The sequence below is a fragment of the Populus nigra genome, chromosome 5, assembly GCF_951802175.1.
Source record: "Populus nigra chromosome 5, ddPopNigr1.1, whole genome shotgun sequence".
Taxonomy (NCBI): domain Eukaryota; kingdom Viridiplantae; phylum Streptophyta; class Magnoliopsida; order Malpighiales; family Salicaceae; genus Populus; species Populus nigra.
Genome location: NC_084856.1, coordinates 6317017 through 6335655, shown reverse-complemented (window position 1 = coordinate 6335655; position 18639 = coordinate 6317017). Strand labels below are relative to the sequence as shown.

Genomic DNA, 18639 nt, shown 5'->3' with positions numbered 1-18639 from the left:
TGCTTTGGTTGCAGCAGCAAGTTAGGTTTTTGCAGCTTTTGATTGCCCTGTGGCATTTCTGCTGAGTTTGGCTTGAGACATTTCTGCTTTTGATCTGCCTTTACAATAATGTTTGATTGAATTCCAGAATTTTATAGGATCCTCTTTCGAAATTGTGGAGACTGTGTTTTAACCATCCAGAAATTGGCCCCACGTTTTTTGTAATCTATTCTCATTCTTTCTTGTAAAATATGTTCCCCCGCCCTCTCGCTTGTCATTTATTCCGTTTTGGACCATGACATAAAGGAAAATGTATTGATCAATCGAGTTTTCCCCACCTTTAATCTATCATTTTCCACTTGAAAGAAAATAAAATTAGGGGCGGGCATTGATCGAGATACGGACATTGCCCACTTTCCTTTTTCCCGAAATGGCGACCCTGATCTTCCATTGCCGCAAGGTCTACGACCTAATCGAAGCTGTGGCTTACCCCCGTCAACTGTGAAGACGCACGGCCATTTTTAAGTTTTCTTTCTCCACAGATGACCTGATGTTTAGATAGGTTATTGATGGAAGCAAACAAGCAAGCATTTGCATCAATCATCATGACATACAATTACAAGTCTGCTCCTTCTAGATACAAACAAACAACACCCTTCAGTTTGTTTTGATTTATATTTACCTCTTATTTGTTATTTGGAGAATTTATTACGATATTCAGGAGAAAAGCACTGTTCAAACCTGATGAAATCAGGGTTAGAGAGCGTATTAAAGCGTCGCAGTCCCGTGTACGGCAACACAGACAGCAGCAGCACTATATCCAGAGAGCCAAGAATCGAATCTCATGGTTTCCACAATTCATTCGCTAAAGGGGGGAAATAAAGATGAAAGGGTCAGTTAGTCTTTCCAAAAATTCACATATCTCACCAGAAGGAACCATTTCCACTGAAAAGCTTGATTTAATTATTTTCTGCACGCTATTTTTTCTATCGTACGTTTTAATTGCTGATGCCTATGAACTGGCCTGTACAACAACTTTTAAACGACTTAGATATTTTCCCTACACCATGGGAACTACCCTCGACCCCCTTCTCACCTCTGCAGATAAAATAAACAGTTCACACTTACATTTAACGTAGCGTGTAATCTTTGTTGCTGCAAAACTGGACCTTCAAATAACGAAACTACTCACAAGCAAATCACCCTTCTTTTGCATCCTGTCATGGTGAAAATGACATCAATGATTCTCCCCTCAACTTTTGAGCAGCCTCCTGTGCCAAATTTCAACGAAGTCGCTTGTACAAATAACCCTATTTATTTCCCAGTAAGTGCTATCATTCCGATGTCCTGTTGGTCCAGACAATCTCAATTTCAAGCGTTCTAGAGGAGCCATCCTTGTTGCTATCATGATTGAGGCTGAATAACCCACTGTATACTCCCTCTGACACAACTTTATCAATTTGGATAGTCACTCTACCCAGAGTATTCTGAAAAAATAAATTATCTCCCAATTAGAATTTTTTTGTGTCAAAACATACTGCCTAAACATAGCATGTGCTGTTGACAATTAGCAAATCAAGAAACAGATCAGAGATTCATGTGTCATGAATGGATTTCCTACAACCAAATGTTTATGCATCTCTTCCAAGATGAGCATATCTATTCGATGAGGAGCAATGAATTGATGACCATTCCAACCGAATGCTAAAAAATCTGCTTTCAGAAAATTGCACTAGAATGCATATAGATGAAAAACCAATTACGTTACCGAAGGTAATTCTAAAAAAAATTACCTTGCCAAAAGTATTTTTGCTTTTGCAAATGATGTGAAGTTTTTGGCCCTTCGGTGGTACATCAAAAGCCCATGTGAATCCTTCTTTCCATTCTGGAGATATACTGTGGCTCACAACCTGACAAAATAGATCATTTCAATATGAAATTTAGCACTCCCTGACAATTAGAAATAAGCGTATGGTCACCATTTTCCTTAGGATCCGATGTTGCATTTTGGCACATTATTAAAATTATGGTTAATATACATTATATTTTTTTCAAAAGGATGATTAATCTTAGTAGACCCATTAGGTGTTGACTTCCTCTGTTTTTGAAAAGGAGAAACTACAAACTGCTAGGGGAAAACTTCATCTGGTTGAAAACAAATATGGGAATCTCTGCATGTGATACAAGTCATGCTATATAATATAACACTGAAAGACTAGGTTCTGTTTATTCCTTTAGAAAAACAATGGTATTCCAAAAGCTCGTTCATCCTACCAGACTTGTATGCAATCATGTTTACCCAAGAAATGCAACAATTTACATACCATGAATTCTCTTAAGTAAACACCAATCTATGACAACTGCAAACTGAATGGTTTGTCTATGAACATGTTACTATAGAAAAACTCTCACCTTGGTCTGACGAGGAGGACCATTGCCTATTGTCAAGCGACAAAAAGCATTTGTGGTTCCCATTGCCTGCTTTAGGTTATTCCCACGATTAATTGTAACAGTCAAAGATCCTGGCAAACAGTGCAACAGGAGGTCTGCTCTTTCATGAAAACTTGGTGGGCACGTTTTCATCAACATTTGTAGAATAGGAATAGCTTCAGCTGCAATCATGGCCTGGGACTTTGCAATATCTATTGACATGGTTGACCAAGACTGTTTTAACAAACATAAGGTGTCCAACACAGATTCCTGAGCTGCCTCACTGCCAGATTTGAGTGCATTTACCAAGTGGGGAATGCAAAGGGTAGCTGCTTCAGAAACATGGAGCTTGGGAAAGTTGGCGAATATGACATTCAAGGTTCTCAAGAACTGTACATTGATAGTTGCTGTGGACCACAATTCTCTTTCAAGAGCAGCTGCAAAACAAAGTTACAGTTGGTTCCATAATTAGAAGGAAAGCAAGGAAAAACATCATTGTCCAAATAATAAACCAGAAGAGAGAACTACTCATATAAGAAAATTTCCTCTAGAATGAAAACATGTCGTTATAAATTATATGAAATTCTGGTCCTTTGCCTCATACAGGCCTATAATAGGATGACAGTAAACAAGATGGTACACCTTCAACCCATCAACAAAAGGATCAGATATGTAACAAAATGGAAATAAATTACCCGTCAAAGATCTGATGAGCTCATTCGATACATATTCTTGGAGAGTGTGATTAGAAAATAGCAATTCAATCAGCATGGCTGCCTGCCCAGCCACATCAGCACTAGGAGACAGTAGTAGTTCCTGCACTACTAATATGCCACCTGCTTCTGCAACAGCTCGCCTATTAGTCCTACTGTGCATGACAAAGTTCTGCAATGCACAAACTGCTACCATTGTCATTGCTTCTGACGGTTGATCTTCAAGCAAGCTTACCAAAGCACGACAAGCTGAAACAGAATCACTGGCCCTTGCAAGTCCTTCCTGCTGGGAGAGGTCCCCAAGAGCTAGAGCTGCAAGAAACCTGCAGGTCTCTGATCTGGTTTGTGGGTCTAACAGATACTGAGATAAAGGTGCTATTGCATACTTAGAAGCCTTCTTCTCTCGTACTCTGATGTGATTAAACAAAGCTTCAAGTAGTGTTCCGGATAACTCCTCACATTGATGAGTTCTTAGTAGGTTCAACAAAGAATCTATAACACCAGCTTCAGTCATCTGCTCTGCACTAGAAGCATCAGTCCTTTCATGAACAATTAAGCCATTAAGAGCCACTTTAATAGTGCTCTCACAAGTAGAGTGCAACATTTTCACAAGAACCACCATAGGAACTTTGAAGTAGTACTCTGCATTGACACGCAGAACATTTGAGAGAACCAAAGCAGCCGTTTCCCAAAGCTCAACAGGTGGTTGAGGATCATCTTGAATAATAACCTTTGCTAGCTCAAAAATTCCTCCAGCATCAGCAACCACCTTTGGCCAGCTAATGGAGATCTTTTCCAGTGCCTTTATTGCTGTCTGTTGAAGGTTCAATATTCCAATTCCTGCAAGCTGCACAAGTGGAACCACTGCATTTTTTGTCGTTATGTCTTGCTGAAAATGTTCTTGTGCAAGAAGATGAGATAGCAGTTCTGTGCCAAGTTGCTGAATGGCTTGAGATGGGGACTCCAGAAATGAAATTAAAGGCTCAATGACCTGGCTGGGAGTAAGTTTCAATGTTGCCAGGCTCTGTGGCTTCTCCAAAATATTTACAAGTGCTTGTAAGGCACTGTGCTGTCCCCACAAACCAAAATCTGGCCGAAGCAAAACCATAAAAAGAGGTTCTACCACTTTTGCAGCATCTGAACTTCTAGCAATTGCACCACTGTTTGTCAAAATGCGGAACAGTTCTGCAATTGCAGAGCATAATGAACTGGGCACAATTGGGAGTAGCACAAGACATTTATCAATAATACCTGCTTTGACCATGTCCAATTTGCGTGGGGCCCGATCTTTCCCCAACTTTATTAGAGCAGTGATACTACCCTCAATAAGTCGGAGATTTGTTCCAGAAACCAAGCCAACAAGAAGATCCACTATGTTAACATAGGCTGCTGCAAGCTCCACCTTTAGTTCATCATCCAACAATCTCTCAAAAGCACAAACCACAGATTCCACAACTGCCGTGTTATCGGACTGGATGAGAGATATAAGGGGCTGTATGCATTCAGAGGCAATTGGATTTGATCTGAATTTTGCATTGCTAAACAGAATAGAGCAAAGTTCTGCAGCATTTCTCTTCAGTTCCAAGGACGAAGCAGAAGACAATATTTTGTATAGGCTCTCAAGTGGATTACCTTCAACATCAACAAATAAAGTTCTTTTTGAATTATGCCCTGATGTCAGCTTGATCAAGGCAAAAAGAGCAGCCTCTTGCTCACTCTCTGATGCTGCATTGAGCATGTCAATCAATGGCTGAACAGCCTGCCAAGCTAATTCAGAGTCTCTAATGCTTTCAGCATCAAAAAGTTCATGGAGAGCCCTTGCAGCACTAAATCGAGCATCTCTTGATCCGAGACGCAAAACAGCTATGAGTTGATTCAAAGAACTAAACGATGCTTCATATCGAATAAGATCAGGATTGCTAAACAGGATTCGTAATAATTCAGATATAGAAGCTTCTGTGGAGTCTTGAGGACTCAATGACAGGTATTTTGTTAAAGCATCGAGAGCTCCTGCTTCAGCCATGATTAATTTATTTGCATCACTTCCTTCTGCAAGACGGCTTAATAGTTGAACAGCAATTGGAGGAGCACCTGGTCTATCTGGAATCGGTCTTAAGAGATCCACCAACAAAGGAATGGATTTGCGTGCAGTGGAACCAAACCTTACATCTTCTATTTCAAAAAGGTGTTCCAGAATAACTTGATCAGGACTACGTACCAATGAAAATTCTTCTGATAATGCAACAAGGTTTGGCATATCCAATTCTATGAAACCGATTAATGTTATTAAGCCAGCAACAGCACCAGAGTTTGCAATAGTGAGGCTTATTCCCTTACTTCCATTGCAAACAAGACTGGCCATTGCCTGGGCAGCAAAAAATTTATCAATCACTTCATCAGATCTCATCAAATGAGCAAGAGAAGGTATGATGTGCATTGTTGTAGGAGACAGGACAATACTTGGGTCTTGGAATAAGAAAGCCAGGAGCAACGCACTGATCCATATACCCTCTGTATCCTCAAATTCTGCCTGGAATGAAGAAAAGTTCTTGAGGCTCAGCCACCATAACTTAAGCAAAATGGTCTGGAATTCATTTTTACTCACAGTTTTATCCAGGGTACCAAATCATCGAATATAAAATCACAACAAATAGCAGAAACTAACATTCTTGTTTATAGAGTATTCTAAGAACAACAATTTTACATGCAAACTCCTCTTCTGAATTGCACAGTCCATTCAAATACTTTTTTTTACCTCACTGATCCCAACCTCTCTTCTTTTCTTCACTGTTCTTATCTCCTCTACTCATTTCCCCACTCACCCTAGTTCATTATTCCATGGTAAATGTGCGGGTCATAATGACACATTATAAATGCCATATATTATCATAAGCAAGTCTGCACTTTATTTCATGCACAGTGAATACAAATCATCTCCTACTTTTTGAGGGAGACAAAGAGGAGGGTACTAAGAACGAAAGCTTACCATGTTTGTTATATCCCCATACAGTCTATATATGTATGCAGACAGATCACATAATCAGTGTGACATCTCAGTCACATAGGCTATAATTTACTTATACATCCATTAGCAATCATCATATAAGAAAGTAATTCACCACAGGAGAAAGGAAAAAACAAATGATTGTGGCACAGCTGCATTGGAAACAGAAAGCCCCCCTATTCAAGAGGCTAAATAAGAGCATACCTGTGGAGTGGAAGTATAACTGAAAAGCCTATCTGAGAGAGCCTCAAGTCCACCAGCTTCCATCACGATGAGCTTGCTTTTTGCATAGATGGAAGAAATTATTGATAGCAACCACAAGGCAACAGTACCGCCTAAAACAATGACTGGATCAAGGACATCAAATTCATCTCCTTCCTGGAATGCTGATCTTTCAAAAAGACCTCTTGGAGTTCTGACTTGCATTTCTAAAGACGAGTAGCAAGTGTTCTGCTTTATAATATTCACCAAGGCATATATAAGGGGTTTCAAGTGTCCTGACACATCAAGTGCTTCCACTGACTGCTGTGTGTGTTCTTTAGCAGCACATATGAGTAATGTAATCCCTCCAATTTTCACTTCTAAACTGGAGGAATTTATTATTCTATTGGCTAGAGAATCAATCGATCTTGATCTTGCAATCAACAGATCACCCAGCACACCTGGCTGATCACCACAGAGCTGAGACAAAATTTCTATTGCCTTATCTTGCAGTAAAGGTGGCCCCTCGGCCAGTAAGCGTGCTAGAGGATCTAAGCTTGAGGGCACTTCTAAGAGGACAGCCCGAGGAAGGTAAGTGAAGTTCACACCATGTTTCATCCTCACCAAGAGTGCAACTACTTCTAAAGCATCTGTGATATCAGTGCCATCCATACCCATTGAGTTCAAGGAATCAAGTATTGCAAGAACAGAAAAACGGCACTGAGCATTTCCACCGAGCACATCACCTACTGGAAAATGAATCAGCAATTGATGAAGAGCTCGCGATGCATTCTTTTTTCCTTCTGAAGTTCCTTCTCCCAGGACTCTTGTCAAAGCACCAACAACATCTTCTGCCAGGGCTTCAGCAGCAATCTGGGGATCAGAGAGGAGGTTGGCAAGTGCAGCAATTGCTGTTTCAGCAGCATCAATGGAAGTTTTAGCCAACTTAATTAGAGGCTTGACGTCTCCTTCAGCAATATAAGGCATTTTCATAGTACTTTTAGTCCTAGTTGGGCGCGACAAAGCACCCAATGCTCGAGCTAACTGTGTTGCCACAACTTGAGTATTATTACTGGTCAAAAGCTTCATGCAGGGATGCACAATCTCATCTGTTGCAAGACTATCACAGATATCTTGTCTCGTAGTGAATAGATCAGCAAGAACAGAAGCTGCAGATTCTTGGGTTTCTTCGTCCGAGGAGTTCAGAATCTGGATAAGAGATCTTAGAGCTTGATTTGCTGCAGATCCCCTTTGCACAAGATCCTTATGTGATGCCATCGTTAGTACATGACCCAAAACTCTTATGGCGTAGGCTTTTGAGCCAGAAGAGTCACCAAGAAGCAGAGCTAATAACTGATTAATAGTGGTAGAATCAGCTGTTTGGACAAGCCTGGTAAGTGCCATAGCTGAGGCTTCTTGACCTTTAGGTCCACCACTCTTTAAAAGCCATAAAAAGGCAGGGACAGCTCCTGCACTTTCAACACAGGCACGGATATCTTCACTATGACAGCACAGATTCCACAGAATATGTGCTGCATCCTCCCTTGCCTTCTGAGACCCTGCCTCTAACAGCTGCACAAGAGGAGGAATCCCACCAGCGGCAGTGATAGCCCACTTACTGTCATCAACCTGATCAGTTAAGATTGCTAGAAATCGAACACCATATTCTTGATGCTGCTCACTGGATAATCCCAACAATGATATCAGTAACTGAATCCCTTCTCTCTTGCCGATGGAATCCCAGATGCCTACCCCGCCACAACATAGGCTGGTTAACGAAAGTATTAGATACTCCTGTGGATCCCCAACAGCCATTGTTATGAGCCCAATAAGAACCTTCTTTGCTTCTGCATAATCAAGACATATTGAGAGGTAGATATTGCCGTACAGACTTGCCATAGCTTCAAGGACACGTTCCTGAACCAGCTTATTATCCCGGGGCTTCAGTAGCTTTACTAGTATATCCTCTATCTTGGTTGCATCAAAAGTTTCCTCAGCAGTAACAGCATTTTTCTCAAAGACCATCAAAGCATAGGCAAGTGCTCCGATTATATCAGCAACTGGTGCAGCAAGACGAGGAGACTGTGATAGTTCTCCAAGATATAGTATCAAGGCAGACATCCCGCCACATATATTTGCCAGAGCTCGTGTTGCATGCCCCTGCAGAGCCTGGCCGAACTCCCCTTGCATACACTCTTTAGAAGGAGCAACTATGGCCCCAATGAGAATGGGAACCCCATCAGCATCTACAATAGCTTTCTTGGCCTCCGTTGACTTTGAGGAAAGAGCTTCCAAAGCATCAGCAGCACTAGCACGAACAGAAATATCATTATTCTGACCCACAAGCTGAAGCAAAGCTCGCACAGCTCCAGAATCAATTACTTTCGGTATACTATCACCAAATGCCAACATTAGACGAGCCAATAGAGAAGCTGCATTGGACTGGGCAGTGGCATTGTCAGAAGACAGAAGACCCACAATGATATCCACTCCTCCAGCCTCAAGCATTGCTCTCCAATAACTATCCTTGTCCCCACAAAGATTTCTCAGTGCCCCAGTAACAAACCCTTGAACCACTTTGTCCTGCTTGTTCTTCGGATTAAGCTGTTCCCATAAGGTCGGCGTCACACCTTCTGTGGCAAATATCTTGATACCAACTTGATCATCTGAAACCGAGCCAGAGGAAACTTCATATATAGCCTCTGCTGCTGCCTTCCTAGCCTCAATCGATTCAGACTTCAGAAGTGAGAGTAAAGGTGGTATGCACCCACCAAGAAGTACCTTCACTCGTAAATCATCATCTTTGCACAAAGCGCTGAGAGTCGAAGCAACATTAACTTTTGCCCCAGAAGTACCATTCCTGAGAATGGATATGAATAACGGCATAGCTTGGGCATGGGAACCAATGACTGCCCTTGCATCCTTTCTTGCTTTGGCAAGACGAAGCAGACGAGCTGTTACTAGTTCTTTTTCAGGTGGTGAAGATATCCTGGAATGTAGCTTCTCAATGAAGCGAGCAACCACAGCCATTGTATCTTCACTGTCATCCATTTCTGCCGTTCCATTTTGTTCCCTGTATATAATCAGCCAATCCATTAGCTCATAATTAATTAGTACTAATTCTCAAGAATTAAACCAGTAAAGATGATGATATATTCTGACTTGGATTGTCTTGATATTCATTTCACTTGCCATAACTCAGTTATGGCAGTCTGTTTCTCGTAGCAGGAAGAGAATAAAAAGTTTAACTCATGGCTAAAATATTCATCGGAATGATGTATAGAGTTTATGGGCTAATTTTACTTGAGAGAAGGATACTAACTTAGACTCAGGAGCAGATGAGGATGTAGGATCTTGCAGTTTAGAGGAGGGAAACTTTGACATTTGCACCAACACGCCACTCTAGCTTTCTTCTAGGCCACCTGCAAAAAAAAGAACAAATATCCCAACTAATGAACTTCTGCAATTTCATTTACAATCAGCACACCAAGCACTAAATCCTTAGAACTAAAATCCCCAAAATTATAACAGCGAAACAAACCCAATTCTGAAGATCACCCACAGTACATACCCACAAAGCCAAAAAAAAACTGAAAATTATTACTCCTTACTTTCAAATTTTCCCAACCATATCCCAATTTGAAGCAAATTCCCACAATTCATTTTCAACTAGAAAACCAAGACCTACCATTATTTTCCAACTTCAACAAACTTGTGCACCCTCAGCTGAGCACTCCAATTACTATAAACCATTTTATAGATTATGCGTACAAATACAAGCATGACTGACAATAATTCTTTCCACAAAATGAAAGACGAAGAAAAAAAGCACAAACAAAACACTTGGAATTAACAAAACCACAATCAAAATGCTTGAAATCAAACACAACACAAGACCTCGCCACCCCACGCCAATGCAAATGCCAGAGTAACTCCCTCACTTCTTACTATCCAAAAACCAGGCATCTAGCCCCAATCATCACCGTCCAATCCAAAATCTTGAATTATGCACTGCAATGGAAGCTCCTTAGGCAGCAGCGCAAACCTAAATCACTGTACCAAAATAGCGAATTGGAGATAAATAATTGATATCGCAATTGGGTCTTTTAGCATTAGAGAGAAAGTGACTGATACCACATCTCAATTTTATTCGGAAAAAAAAGGTAATAGAAATAATAATAGAAATGGAGAAACGGAGATCGGATCAGAAGTGCACGTCAAGGAATCTAGGGCAAGAGAAACGTCATTATCACGTCTCTCGTCACAATCCTCATGATTTACTTACTCTCTCTCTCTATATATATATATATCAATTACTGATTAGTAACTCTTAATTAACTACAAATTGTATTTTATACAGAAACAACTAAAAATTGAAACGAGAAAGAAAATGGTACCTGAAAAGTTAAAGTGTGAGAGAAGAAACTGACGTCAATGGAAGTTGAGAGAGAGAGAGAGAGAGAGAGTCTGGGTGGTCTTTTTCGTTTCTTCTCAAAGACTGAGAGTGTGTTTTGCTCATCAGTCTCTTGTTTTTCCTGATTATTTTGGGATTTTTGTTTGCTGGCTTTTATTTAAACCTTAACCGTTACTGGCTGGCAGACAGATAAGTTATTTATATTCATTGGTTTTGGTGTATCTGTCTCTGTTAATTGCTGCAAAAATTTTGTTATTAATGAGACACAGTGATTCCGTTTGGTAAAGGAGTTAGGAGCGTGGCAGAGCAGAGAAGTACCCTTTTCTTCCTGAGTGATCTCGTGCCGCTTCTTATTTCGGGTTTTTTTTAAAAAAAATAATATCATGGTTTAATTGTGTTTTCTAAATTTATTTTTTCTTTTTATATTTTAAATTATTTTTTATATTTTTAAATCATTTTAATGTAGAAAATAAATTTTAAAAAATAAAAAAAATTATTTTAATATATATCAAAGTAAAAAACACTCTAAAAAATATCTTTTTTTCTTATTATTTTATATATATTCTCATGATAAATAATTTTTTATTCTAATTTTTTACTGTTCGGTTTGAACCGTTCAAACGTGTTTTTGAAATCTGTTTTTATTTTTTTAGTTTTAAATTATTTTTTATATTTTTAAATTATTTTGATATACTAATATTAAAATTAAATTTAAAATAAAAATTATTTTAATATATTTTTAAATAAACTATATTTTAAAAAATAACTTTTACAATATCTCCGAATTTTCTTTATTTTTCACGTTTGTATGATATGTAATTGTCAAAAAACAAATCTCAATGAAAGACACGTAGGCTTTTAGGACTTTTATACGATTGAGATTAGCTTTCCATTTCTTGATGTCTAAAGGGAATTGTAATTTTCCTCACTGCTAAACATTTTTTTTTGTCAAACAAACATCTGAGATTGTTTGGTTGATAGAATTTAAAATTGCTTTATATTAAACATCATTTTTAACCTCAGAGTTGGTTTTATGATTACAATTTTTTATTTTATTTTATTTTATTTTATTTTTACTTTTAAGTTCAGATTTTAGAGTTAATAATCATGGAATCTTATTAAATTTATATGAATAAATTAAACCAATGTAAGATATATATATATATATATATATATATATATATATATATATATAAAATCATTAAAAAAAACTTATTTTTAATTAATGTAAAAATCAGTCAAAATACATTATTATAGTAGAGTTTAAAAAATCCACACACCAGACATCATCTAAAAAACAAATAGTGAGTATTACATTATTAATTATTTTTTTTGGAACGTTGTGTATGAAATTATCACTTATTTAATTGTATATATCTTAAAATACCAAGACAGTGATGTGATGGTGTAACAATAAAAATGTTAGGAATATGCTCGAGATTGTACACGTCACTAAACTACTTAAAATTCAATTTATTTTATAAACTATTTAAGATTTAATTAAAAATATCTCAACATATAAAAATTAATTTGACAATATCTTAATTACTTTTAAAAAAATAGATACTTCATAGAAGATGTTAGTCAGGCCAACAAGAGACTATAGAAATTTTGTTTATTTAAATTGATTAAATTAAATTAAAAAAAAACTAAAAGTTATGGTAAATTTATTGTACAAGCACAGTGGACCAACACTATTTTTGCTTTGGATTCACACAGTTTATATTTTTTTGTCCTTAAAGTTTTTCTATTCTAGTCACTATTTTTTTTCCAATTTTTTTTATATTATGTTTTTGGGGTATTTAATAAGATAATTTGTTTGGATTACTTTTCTATAAAGTTTTTAAGATGTCAACAAAAATATCTTGTTATTAATTTTATGTTTAATTTGATAAAGTAAATTTTAATTTTATCACTTAAAATAAATTTAGACTTAAAAAATCAAATTTGACACATGAGGAAAGTTTGATTTAGACTTAGGAGATCAACAAGGCCCTTTTCTAATTTTAATTTTATTTTTTCTAGTTGCTTTTGGTTTTTATTAAATTGAGAATATAAGATTAAAAAAACTTATATTTTTTCATTAAAAAATAATAAGGAAAATAAGAATTATATTAACAAATCATTTTGTTTGAATAAAATTTAAATTATTATAGTTGGAAGTGTGATTGTGGTTGTTTTTAAAAATGCTTTTAGTACTGAAATGCATTAAAATAATTTTGTATTTTAAAAAAATTATGTTTAAATCAGCGTATCAAAACGATCTAAAACATATAAAAAAATTATTTTAATAAAAGAATTAATTTTTAAAAAAAATACAGTTTACATCGCGTTTCCAAATACCTTGGTTGTATATCTTCCCAACTTAGAACCTGTTTGGAAACGCGGTGCAAACCTGCGTTTTCAAAAAATTCAAATTTATTTTTTACTAAAATTTAATATGGTTTGTATGTTTTGGATCATTTTGATGTGCTGATGTCAAAAATAATTTTTAAAAAATAAAAAAATATATTAAGATATATTTCAGTATGAAAAGTTATTTAAAAAATAATTTTTACCGTACTGATAAATATATAATTATTTATCAGTTTACAGTGAAAACTCTTTTGAATATTCATTGGCCATCGTAACATTTTATTAAAAAAAATCATTTAATTTGTTTTTTCATTCTAGAAAACGTGTTGACAATTCATGTTTATTCTCTCTCTCTCTCTCTCTTTTTTTTTTTTTTTTGCGTAAAAAGAGATTATCCAACTTTCAGTGAAAGGCGGATAAACTGCCTTTCGACACATGAATAGAAAGCAGTCACTGTGCACTGTGCACTGTGCAGGCATCTTTAGTGATGAAACAAACACATTCAACCACCTCAACATAAAAGCCTACATTAATATTATTTTGTCGTGGACACGATGCTGCCTCGCATCACCATCACGTTTTGTTTTTCATTTTTTATTTTTTTTCCTTCCTAAAAACAAAAGGAGGTAATAATATAATGTCAGAATTAACTCCATGTATAAATTAATTCAATGGTTTAGTTGTGTGGGTTCCACCTCAAGCAGTTATTTGCTCTATTTAATTAAATGGTACGGTCCACCCTCTATTAATTTTTTGATGTAGCACACACATGCTTGCTACACTCCTGTTCCAGAGGTAGGTGTAAATCAATTATATATTCGGTTAGTTTTTATGTTTTAAAATATTCTTTTTAAAAAAATAAATTATTTTTATTTTTAGTGAATCCTGATAGCAATAAAATACATGTGGATCTAGGAACTCTAGATAGGTGTGTGGGTGTTATTAATTGGCAGATAATAATCAGTCAACAAATACACGAGCTAGGCTTAAATGACCGGAGATCGAGATTTATTTTCATCGGAATAAAGATCACTCGAGTTGAAAAGGAAAGCAGTTGTATCTGAGAAGAGATTTAGTGCAGGTTGTTAGAAATTTAATTTAAAAACATGCATATTTGAAATCAAATTAAAAATACAATCCGAGGATAAGATTTTTAAAAAATTTATTCTTCAACAAAATTATCTTAATATGAAATGTTAACTTCATTAAAATAAATTATAAATAAATAAAAAATTTATTTTAAAAAATCCTTGGTTGGTGTATTTCATAAACCTAAGAACTCTAGATTTCATATTAAAATATAAGATGATTTTCTTGTATATAAGCTTATATAGTGAAAAACTCAAGAGTTAAAATTAGACTTTTAAAGTACCAAAACATTTAAACTTGAAGAGACACTAGTCTAAATAGGATTTAGACTTAAATCATATGCGTGTGCTCGCTCGGATCAACATGGGCTAAACCCAAAGTCTAGGTATGAGTTTCCAGTAAAATAACTTTTAAGCCTATAAAAAATTATTCTGTCATTTTATGAATAAACAATATGAACATTAACATTTCACTACCTGAAAAATTTGTTTTGATGAAAAAACATACAGTTTCAAAGGTTTTTTTTATGATAAGTAATTAAAGTTGATAAATGGAGGAAATTAAAGGCTGAAGAGGTGTTATTATACGCAACTTGCAGCTCTTTTATCTTCTTTTCCTTTGTTTTTTCATCTTTTGTTGTCTTTAATTTTTTTTTTTAGCTTTTTGGTTTTTTTCCTTTCGTTTTAGAGCTCAGGTTCTTGTATATTGTAGAGAAGTATCGAGTTCAATTATTCAATTGGTTCGTGAACTTTAAAAGAAAGTGCTTTATTTAAAAATTAAGTTGAAATCTTAAAAGACTATTTGCAAGAAAATTGTTTGCATCCAATGACAAACATTTTAGTTTTAAGGACAAAGGGTACAATCATTCACAACATAATCTTTCTTTTTTCATCCAAATATCTTCAACATATAAAAGCAACTCCAATGCAGAAGCCAAGTGAAAAGCCAAAACCAAAAAACTGTATTTTTAGCTATTATTTTTCATTTTAAGAGCTCCAACGGGATAGCTATTTGAATAGCTAAAAAACCTTTTTTTCTTCTTAAATGCTATTTCTACACATCCTGTAGAAAAGCCAAAAGCAAAGAGAAAGTATATACATCTATTGGTCAATGTCTTTTTCCTATGTTTCCCTCTTTAAAAACATAACAAAAAGAAAAAAAGAAATTTGCAAACCTCAAAACCTTATGCCTCAGCTTCTCTGTGGTTTGGAAAATCAAAAGGCAGTTGTCCTCCAATTAATTAATAACATCAGTTGTGCCCTAACTTTTCAATTCAACAAGAATTATTATTTAAGTCATCCACACTGCTCTGTTAATTAGATGAAACCAAAATTTATGCTTGCTTAAAGACTTTTTCTATTTTCTTTTTTTATCTCTTGATTTTAAAGACCTTTTGATGTTAATTTGTTATTTGTGATGATTATTTTTTTTCTTTCTTTGTTATTTTATGCTTTTGATATGAGTTAAGGAAGATAATTTTTTTATGTGTTGTTGTCTATGACAAAATTAAAAGTAATGGTAGTAGTTGACATTGATGAAAACATAGAGTGACATATCTTAAATTTATTCTTGATTCCTTGTTTTAATTTGGGGTCAACTATATTTTGTCTTGTTGGAAATGAAACTGAACTTATGGACTTTGTTCGTTGTCAGTTTACGCTTTCAATAATTGACTTAGAACTATAATTCTTATTCTTGATTGAATGGAGATGGAATGGAAACACTAAACAATTGTTTAAAGGAGGTTTAGCCAACTGTAGCCCGCTAATTTGCCATATGAATGGACTCATTTGTGTAGTTGAATTCTTTAATCTACTGCTGGAAAACAAAGAAGGGGTGTTGTAATAGAACTAATTCGTATACAAAGAATGGGTGTTGTAATAGAACTAATTCGTATCACAGCTAGTGCTAGGATTTCTTGCTCTTTACAATTTGACCTTAAAGACTTGGCTCAAAAGTTAATCTCATTTTTTATCCTTCTAATCAAATACTTCTTGGCAAATAATATGATCCTTTCTGTTCACATATCTTTTATGAGAATTTTTGTGAATTGATGCTTGCAACATTGCCTCTTTATTCATTCAGCACAACTATTTTTTAGTCGAATACACTTTAAGTTAAAAAGAAATGAAGGACTTCACTTTTGCAGGACATAAAACAGTTATGAAAATCATCATTTTCTAGCCAAATATGCCCATGTACCTTTTGCTTCTTTTGACACCTCCAACTTAAAAAATGATAAGTCATGCTAGTAGATTGCTGGTTCTTGCTTTCTAAAGAAAATAGTTCTTGATTTGCTTAAGAGTTGTGATAAAACATTAATATACAAGGTGTGCAAAACTTCTTTGATTTTGAGAGGGGGGCATAATGAAGCATGTTATTTACTTGAGTTGATATCTCTACGTAGCCAAATCAGTTTCTCAAATACTCTTTTAGTTCTCAAAGATGGCCAAATTCTAATGGTTATATGGTCATATTAATGTTAGAATAAGTAGGAGGCAATGCTTATTATTAATTCACATGCATGGAAACTACAAAATTGCTAGACATCGACTGTGAGCTCCCCTTGCACCCTTTTATGAGATTCTAACTTAAGTTTTTTTAATGTAAATGGATTTAAATTTTCTAAACTCTTTCACCAACTTTCTTATAAGCGAGTTAGAAAATATTATCTCTCAACCAAGTGATTTTAATCAATTAATTGATGACTTAACATACTTGAATTTAAATGTCTACACAATAACAAAATCACAAAGAAGTAAAAACTTCTCACTAGAGGAAGATTGTTTACTTGTGTCTGCATGGTTAAATACAAGTAAGGATCCAATTACGTGAGTTTAACAACAAACAAAATAATTATGAGCTCGAGTACATGCTTACTTTGTAGAGAATGGAGGAAACTTGAATAATCGCTCGTAAATAAGCATATCAAGTAGATGACAAGAAATATATAGACAAGTTGGTAAATTTGTTGGATTTGGTACTCAAATTGAAAACCTTTAGCAAAGTCGAATGACCGAAGAATCAAAGGTAATTTTAATATTTATTTCCATGTTAAATTTTTTAACACATATTTTCACATTGTAGAATTTCTCTAATTTTTAACCAGATTAATGTGTTCAGCAAATATACGCTTTTTGCATTGGCAAACAATTTCAACTAGAATATTGTTGAGTTATCTTAAAAAAAGAACTCAAATGGCAATTTGAGTGTGCAAGTCAACATCAAAGGTCAAACAAGAAACAAAAAAAGTCATGTCAATGCAAGTCTGGCTTCATCAGCTCCATCTACCCATGATTCTGTTAGTTTAGGAGAAGATAGTGAGCCGTTAATTTATCAAGATAGACCAATTGGTCAGAAGGCTATAAAGGAACGACTTAAACGAAGACAGGGAAAAGATAAAGTTGGGGAGATAACTGTAACAAATCTCTTACAACAATTCAAGGATATTCTAGTTGAAATTAAGGATCAAAAGTAACAAGACATGAAAATTATGTTAGAGCAACAAGCTATGATGATTCAACAAAGTCAAGATAAATAAGAATTGGATAGGATTGAGAAAGAAAAACAAATTATGAAAGTGAATATTTCTAATTTGGATCCAATTTCTACAACATATTTTCAAAATAAGAAGTTAGAAATTATGCAAAAGAGGGGTTTTAATTTTTAATTAATTTTATTAATTTATTGTTTAATGTAATGTATTTTTAATTAAATATGTAGAAATTTCTTGGTTATTTTAAATATATTAATTTGTGTTTAATTTTATATTGTTATAAAATTGATATCAATTCATAATACTTTTTTCAAGTTCTTCTAACACTCAACAACTATAAGTAGGATTAATTATCTTAAAAGATAACAATCATAATGAAAAATAAAAAAAAATAAAAAATAATTGAAAATCATGATAACATAAGAAGCTAAAATCTAATGATTCTACTCATTTTCATATTATTCCCACAAATGTTCAATCAAATCTTCTTGGAATTGAGAGCTAGTTGCTATATCCCTGATTTGATTATGAGTTTGAAGAAAATCATATGGTCCTTGTATTTCATCATGTGACATTGATATAAAGGAATTGACTTGACGTTCACAATCAAATCTAAGGTTCATTACTCCTTCATCCTCAATAATCATATTATACATTATTATGCAAACTTTCATAATATTTGCAAGCGTTTCTTCATCCTAATATCGCACAGGTCCATGTACAATTGCAAAACGAGATTGTAGCGCCCCAAATGCCCACTCCACATCCTTTCTTCCAGACTCTTGCTTACTTGTAAAAAAATTTCGCTTTGCTCCTAATGGCAATGGGACTGTCTTAACAAAGGTTGACCAATTATGATAAATCTTATTTGCTAAATAGTATCCCATTGTATATTCATGCCTATTAATTGTATAATTGACAAGAGCAGTACAACCTTTAGCAATTACAGTGAAGACAG

The 18639-nt window shown here is 34.9% G+C and overlaps 1 protein-coding gene across 4 annotated transcripts; it reads right to left on the bottom strand.

Moving 5' to 3' along the window:
- Nucleotides 1-918: 918 nt before the first annotated feature.
- On the bottom strand, nt 919-10910 carry LOC133693936 (protein CELLULOSE SYNTHASE INTERACTIVE 3). 4 transcript variants are annotated; one of them, XM_062115319.1, is made up of 8 exons: nt 10725-10910; nt 10225-10380; nt 9650-9749; nt 6331-9400; nt 3105-5652; nt 2392-2846; nt 1773-1889; nt 919-1466 (listed from the first exon to the last, which is right to left on the bottom strand). In XM_062115319.1, the coding sequence occupies exons 3-8, from the start codon at nt 9709-9711 to the stop codon at nt 1314-1316; spliced, it is 6405 nt and encodes a 2134-aa protein (XP_061971303.1). In that variant the 5' UTR covers nt 9712-9749; nt 10225-10380; nt 10725-10910; the 3' UTR covers nt 919-1313. The 4 variants fall into 4 exon arrangements, with proteins under 4 accessions (XP_061971303.1, XP_061971305.1, XP_061971304.1 ...); XM_062115321.1 differs by having other exon boundaries at nt 10269-10380; XM_062115320.1 differs by lacking the exon at nt 10725-10910 and having other exon boundaries at nt 10225-10591.
- Between the last annotated feature and the right edge of the window lie 7729 nt (nt 10911-18639).